This window comes from Patiria miniata, unplaced genomic scaffold (genome assembly GCF_015706575.1).
Source record: "Patiria miniata isolate m_02_andy unplaced genomic scaffold, ASM1570657v1 HiC_scaffold_9, whole genome shotgun sequence".
In the NCBI taxonomy this organism is placed as follows: domain Eukaryota; kingdom Metazoa; phylum Echinodermata; class Asteroidea; order Valvatida; family Asterinidae; genus Patiria; species Patiria miniata.
In genome coordinates, this window is record NW_024037076.1 from 9,081,980 (window position 1) to 9,089,482 (window position 7,503).

The 7,503-nt window shown below is 40.4% G+C and overlaps 1 protein-coding gene across 1 annotated transcript; it reads right to left on the reverse strand.

Annotated features, from left to right (window-relative positions):
* Positions 1–295: 295 nt before the first annotated feature.
* LOC119720684 (cell death protein 3-like) lies at positions 296–7,299 on the reverse strand. The gene is made up of 6 exons (XM_038190481.1): positions 7,203–7,299; positions 6,870–7,037; positions 2,527–2,752; positions 1,503–1,667; positions 1,034–1,143; positions 296–524 (listed from the first exon to the last, which is right to left on the reverse strand). The coding sequence occupies exons 1-6, from the start codon at positions 7,245–7,247 to the stop codon at positions 390–392; spliced, it is 849 nt and encodes a 282-aa protein (XP_038046409.1). The 5' UTR covers positions 7,248–7,299; the 3' UTR covers positions 296–389.
* Positions 7,300–7,503: the final 204 nt, after the last annotated feature.

The window sequence follows — 7,503 nt, forward strand, 5'->3', positions numbered from 1 at the left end:
CCTAATATGAAAAACAGCCAGGCTTTTCTTCAACGCTGGTCCGCCGACCAGCATTGGAAAAATACATTTTCTTTAAAAGCTTTAAACGCTTTTACAGAATGCTTCAGACTGTCATTTCCTAACAATCCAGTAAGGTATTTCGTGATGATTTGACCATTGCATTTGTTGAAGTTTGCAAATGTTGTATCTTCCCTTTAAGGCAACAGTGTTGCCTCCGTTTTATTGAGTGGATCGAAATAATTTTTTAGAGTAGATGTTTACAAGTCAAGAAATTTTAACCGGATAAATTTCCGCCGTAAAATATTGAATGTTTCAATGAAGCTAATTCAGTTTCCGATTTAGTTAACTTCCAATGCAGTTGAACTTCAGATTACAACCAATGATTTAATTTATGGATAATTGGGGAAGAAGTAGAAAGCTTTGAGCATGGTCTTGACGCACTGCGGCGTTTGCTTGACGTAAACATTACGTTGTAATTCCTGGTCGTACAGCAGGCCTGTCATGCTGTCTACTTTACGGGTTACCTAGGCAGCAGCAAAATGAGGGAAATCGTAAAGAAAATGCAGGTGTTATTAAAGTATGATTAAAAAACATAGATGATTTTCCACCGTTTTGTTCCATATCTCATCTTTCTGTGTTATCTTTCCTCGAGATGGAAACTAGCGACTCCAATGACTTGATGAACTGATGGCGTCAACAACTTTAAATTAGAGGCTACGGACATAATGAGGCACTGTAGCGATACAAATTTGGTTATAAACTAGAAATATCAAGTTGATTGAAGAAATTTGGCAACTTCTCATCGTTGTAAAAATATGTAATTTTTAATTATGGCGACATGTAAACTCGTTCGCTCAGAAATGTGACTTATTGCATGGTCTCATATTTGCAAATAGAGACTTCTTAAAGGCGTCAATCGAAAGAAGGGAACAATTCTGGTGCAATCGTTCCCGGGTGGCTAAGACTATAATTTTGTTGTCGCACCTGAGTCCCACTCCTTATCATGCATCCATTCTAGAGCACAACTTCTCACCTCATTCATCAGTGTATCTAGATTGTCCAGATGGGCTCGAGCGAAGAAGACCTCACATAAAGCTTGAACGAAGAAAGAACCAATGACCTCATTTCCCAGAGCAAGATAACCTGTGAATAAACACATAGGACTCGTAGACCTAAGCTGGTATTTGAGCATTGTATTTTCAATCAAGAAAACTATAGTAATGGTCTTATGAGAAGTTTATGAATTTATAACATTTTGGTAAAAAAAAAATTGTGGTGCTGTCGATCAGGTACACATGAGAAGGCTAGTTATATTAAAAGGCTAAAAAGATAACGATTGATAATAAGGAAAAATCTAAAGAAATATCGATGTGATTTGTTTTTCAATTTTCTTTCCAATGCGTGGAGATGTCATTTGACACTCATGGTAACAATTATATTTTACATTTTTCATTGCACAATTTAATACAAATATGAGTTAGTAATCAGTACTGAGTACGAACCATCAGTTGTTGCATAAGCGAAGTGTACATCCGCGGGGTTCCCAATATCTGCAATGAAGGTGGCTAGTTCTTCCGGGACTAACTCTTCAAGAGGGTGGTTAGATTCTTGGGCACCGGACGCAGTGTTAGGCCCGTCATGACTTACAGGTAGTGTGGTAACAAATCCTAATTTTCAGGGACACAGACACGAGTTTATTAACAACACAAGACAAAGCTGGTCCCTGAGCGCACAAATCTGTTTAAGTGATTCAGAATGGATACAGTCACATCAAGTCGTTTCATTCATCTAGCCTTCACAACAGAAAAATCCTATTTCACGGTTATTGACGCACGTATACATTTTGCATTAATTCAGAGATCACATTTTTGTTATTTATACGGTAGCTAGTTTGTGTTGTCGTGAATGTGAAAACTTAAAATGTGTAAAAACATGATTAGAGAAGGGGACAGACCCAAAACAAGCTTTGGCAAATTGGCTGACCTCCACATACTATTATTCAAAGTTGACAATAGTATGAAAATAAATTTGAAACCTGAAAGCTAGGGCAAGTTCGAGCAACAACCGTTGGTCGACCAATGGTTGTTTGGTGTCAAACAGTGCGCTTGCGCTGTAACATTAGAATGCGAATGACTCTAGTCGAACCGTTGTCAACATATGGAGGTCATGAGTATGATTGTTTATGATCTTTAGCCTGTTGAATGAACCGAAATAATCTCCGAGGCCCACCAGCAGGTAGTACAACTCGCTAGTACGTTTAATCATTTGTCAATGGTTCCCTCGGCACTATACGAAACGAGCCTGGGCTATTCTAACCAGCGATGCGACCAGGCCCAGTAGGCTGGTTCCAAAAAGTCGAATTGTGTAGTCCAACCATCGTTGACTAGACAGAGTTCGGGCTAACTTAGTCTAACTATGGTTAACAATAGTTCTTACGCGAACTTTCCCCTGATTTCAACTGTTTGTAACAGAAAATGGGTCGGTAAGAGCGCCATCATACTGCCAATTGGAAGGAATTGTACTCACTTCCCCTGCACGCCTGCACGAAGAACATCTTGGGTTTCCCATCCAGCCCCGGACATTTATGGGGTTCCAGCTCCCCCTGCAAATCTCGCAGTTTCACTTGAATGTTATCAGTGCCGAGAATGACTCCCGTATCGCCGTGGCTCATCAATGCTATCACGGCTGAGTCGTAACTTACGCCAGTGTGATTGAACATGGAGGCGAACTCCTTGAAATACTTGGTGATATCCTGTAGAGGAAATCAACGAAAGGATAAACTACACATCATTTAACATAGTTTGCTAAGAATGAAATTCCTTGCAAAACATGGAAAAAAAAGTGCGCGGAAAAATACGTGGAAGTTCATTTTTTTTTCCTCCGCCTACAGACCCTTTACATTTGACAATCACGCTCCATGCCATACGCACGTGCAAACCAGTGATTTCGTCATATACATTGCGTCGTACACGTGCGAAAGACATCCTTGAAGCAACGGCATATGCTCAATTAGATAATTAGTACGGGCTATGGTAAACAGTCTTCTCTCGTTGGTTATGGGTTGACCAAAATAACGAATAGTTATTATTATAACACCTCACCCACAGATTCTGTGTCTTGATTGGCCGAGAGCGAGTCACATGTTACTTTCTAATTCTGCTATCTTTCTGTGCACGGTCAAACGTACTATACCCGTAGCAAGCAAAGTACTAAACCATTAGCAACCAAAGTACTATTTCCACGGCACGGTATTTGTGTGCACATTGCGCGTTGCGCGTAGCACGTATTGTTCCAAAGAGAGCGCGCCGTAGACTTGGGTTCATACATTTCGTGAGGGGGTAGTTTGGAAGAGAGAAATACATTTTCCACCAATTTTGTATTGAAATTGAATTTTATTTCAACTGTGTTCAGATTTAAATAATTTAAAATATTAAAATCAAGCAGAATCTGTGGGTGAAGTGTTATAAAACAAATAATGAATGCTTTATCTCGTGGTAAAGTAAAACTAGCCTCCCTCGGTGGTCCATGGACCATTCTATTTTCCCTCGGCTTCGATTCGAGAAAATAGAATGTCCATGGATCACCTCGGGAGGCTTGTTTTACTACACCACTCGAAGCATTCAATATTTGTATATTATATAACCGACATACAGATCCTTGTCACTTGATTGGTGGAACTCACATCACGTGGCATTCGTTATTGCTCCCATTCATGCCGCGGCTCAAAAAGTACTATCCGCCCATGGGAATGGGAAATACTATTCAACAGTTAGGATCATGACGCGGTATTTGTGTGCAAATGCATGCTGGTGTGCACGTTCAGCATTGCGCGTAGCGCGTATTGATCCAAAGAGCCAGCGCTACAGCGTTGGGTTCAAACATTTTCGTGAAAGGGTGGTTTGGAAGAGAGAAATACATTTCCCTCCAGTTTTGTATTAAAAAAAAAGTTCAAATATATCAAATGACAAGGATCTATATGTCAGTTATATAAAACAAATATTGGTTTGGGGGTGACCGCTGTTAATGGACCGAGACGAAGGTCCATTAACAGCGGTCATCCCAAACACGGTTATTATCACGCATTGAAGACCGGCTCCTCACACTTTTATTCCCATTAATAAATACCTTTTTAACGAAATAAACAGATAAAATGCTCCAATTTTGTGACTTTTTTTCCGGCGATATTTCCATTTTTTTTTGTGTTCATGTTCATGGGCCATATTTTAGCTTATGCGTGGTACCCTGTCTCTTCAATAAGCGTTGTTATATACACCACAGCCGGGCCCTGGCTGCGCTGGCAACGTCTTCATTGCGTACGCGTACGACTTCTGCTGCCGTAGCCAAACAAATTACAACAATGTTTTTATATTTTTACCTTATGGAGGAAGCTGAAATCTCGTTCACACAATCCTTGTGTCCAGAATTACAAAGATGCTTGGTTTAGGAAAGGTAAATATGTCGATGGGCGAAGTATTTACAGAAAATAAATCGTAGATCTACGTTTTTGTCGTAACATCCTCAGTATAGTGCACTGCCGCAGCTGTACGATGTCGTTTCAAAACTTCCTTACGCGCGCGCACCCATAGCAACTGTGTTGCGTACGTGCGCGTCAGTCTCACGCGAAGGTGGTTGAGCGCATGTGCAGTGCTGTATTGTTACAAGCTGCTATATGACTGTTGTAAATTTGGCCAATCATTGCCTTCCATGGGGCTGGATCAATGCTGGTTCAGGGGCCATTTATTCGCTTGTTCTTTGAAGCCGGCCATTATCACCGTTAATGCCCGGCCACGTGATCGAGTCTCGACCAATCAGAAACCATCAACTCTCCAAGGTATTTATTAATACTGCATAATAGACCAGTTTCCTAATAAATTCAAATTCATGCACGCATGCGCATAAATAGGCCTTGAAGCAAAAAGCGAAATCTGTCCATTAAAAATGTACAGGGGGCAAAAAGTTTTGTCATTTTCTTTCAATTTCTCCAGGATTTGTCCCAGTTGTCTTTAAGAAGCCCCTGAAATCGTCATAGGTATTACTTTCTGGTCTTTTTTTGGAAGTACGAAATAAAAACTTTTAAAAATGCTTTTGAGTGCCAAAAAATAATTGTGTGATTTTGGGTACCATCCACGCCGGCGCAAATGAGTTTACCGTGCAACGGACGCTGTCACGTTGACTGGAGATCGTGTGTAAAAGCCCAGGCCGTCCCACACGAAAATCACGCTGCTCTATATCGGTCAGCGGCAAAAATGTGCAACATTCTCGTCAAGCACTGCTAGTTCTTTAAAGATAGCGAAGGCAACATTTTCAATTCCCGGATATTTATTATTCAATAAATACGTAAGCCGGTTCGTGCCATGTTTAAAAGAAAAAAAAAACTAACGCAAAAGTTTGTGAAATAACGCAATAGTTTGGCGACTTAATGTAGTAATTTTGCGAAATAATGCAATAATTTTGCGAAAATAAACAATAATATTGTGAAGTAATGCAAAAAGATATTTTTCAATCCTCAAATAGCAAATTTTAGCAATTTTAGCGTGTGTTATTTTGCAATACTATTCCATTTTTGAAATAATATATCAATAAGCATTGCCTTTTCTGCAACACTGCGATTTTTTTTAATGTGATAAAATTGGAAAATTTGATATATTTATACACAAGCGTGCATGAATTTGAATTAATTAGGAAACTGGGCTATGCATCAAAGTTCAGTCAACTTCGTATACGTGCGAGCGTGTAGAGCACGTTTGTTTTGTATGCAGTAAGCTGCCAAATGCGGATCCAAGTTTAATGGCTTTGATTGGATATCATGTTAAATTGTGCATCAGAAATACTCGGCCGAATTCGGCCGAAAATGTAGAGAAACACATAAGGAATTAGCCACGGTTGCTCCAAGGTTGTCTTTCGCCTCGACTGGGGAATGGTTACTGTATACTGTTTATGGATATGTGTGTGTGGCGTTCGTACTGTAATGTGCAGGCTAGCAAATGGGCGTGGCGCTGTGCCATGGCAGGTACAGTTACATACAACGGGTACCGGACAAATCAGCCTAATGCTGTACGGTAGCGGCCTCTCGCTCGTTCAGGGAACAAGCTAGGCAGCCTTGGTCAAGTCTAGATTATCATAGGAGTCTGCTTTTCAAATGACACCAGTTCCAATGGTTCCAATGTAGACTGTTCACCACCCCCATAAAATACGGGGACCGGTAGCTAGTCCTCATTCAACTTAAGGCCATTAATATTGCATCATATCAGCGTGCGCAGTACGATCCTACTCTTGCCATACAATAAGCAAAATCGCCAATGTCTCCACGAAGGCAAATTTGAAACCTTTCAACAGCATTGGTTTCAAAATACTGAAAAGTATGCCCCTCTCGTTATTATTGATAATTATCTGAGACACTTTCAAATTCAGCGAAATTCGAAGCTCATCCCCACACAACTTGCACATTTGTGGTAGCCGTTGTTGCCATTTTGCAATAGGCGCGTTCTGTGCTAACATTACTGTTGTGATTTTTGTGTTCAGGGTGCAGGAACCAGACCTAGGCCAGTCCTTCATATAATTTTCATACGTTAGGAAGAAAACCTCCTGAGGATTCATTGATAGATACCTGAAGGGCACCCACGGAACACCGTGTAGCTTAAGTTGAAATGACTTCACACTTACGAACCGGAAAGGTGTACATGACATGGTACATTTATGCTTACAGGAAAAGGTGGATTGGAACTACTTAATCTGCCGTGTGTACAGGTGGGTTTCTAAAAAGTCGGCATTTTTGTGTATACGTACTCCATAGGTGGCCCCTTCCTTTTTTTGTTAGAGAGCGCCCGTCTAGCTCTATCTGCTAATTCCTTATTTCTTTTTTTTTTTACCTCTCCTTTAAGATTCTTGTGGCAAATTGGTGTGTATCCAAGTTCTTTAAAGAGATGTTCCATATTTGCCAAATCAATCTGTGAGCCTTCCCGCCGATCGCTTTGGTTGAAATCGATGTTGTTTAGAATGAATGCAAGTCCTTTGCACTTCGATGTTAGCTGATAAGTCTGTAAATAATATTGTAAAAAAAAAAAATACAAAAAATACAAAAAATACAAAAAAAGACACTCCATACAATGTCATGTGGGCTTAAAAATAAAAAGCAAAATGACATTTACTACGATCTACAAGAAGCCTAATTTCGAAGTAACATAAGTGTATGCTTCCATTACAAGTTGTGGATTCAGCATATCCGGCGTGGGTTGAGCTGTCTTCATCTTATGAGCTGCGTAAGAACCGTTACAGTCGGGTCTCACTTCAGACAAGTCATCTGCATTCTGGGGAGCATTCAAAGCACCTACATTGTGAGAAGAAATCGACAAGCATATTAGTCAGGTGGAATGGGTGGAATCGTTGTGGGTGGAATCGTGACCGACTGGTTCAAAGCACTAAACTTGGAAGATGAATTCTTCTAGCCCCAGAGAAGACAATTAGAAGGAGTCATCGAGGGGCGAAGATACAGGGGTGGGGATG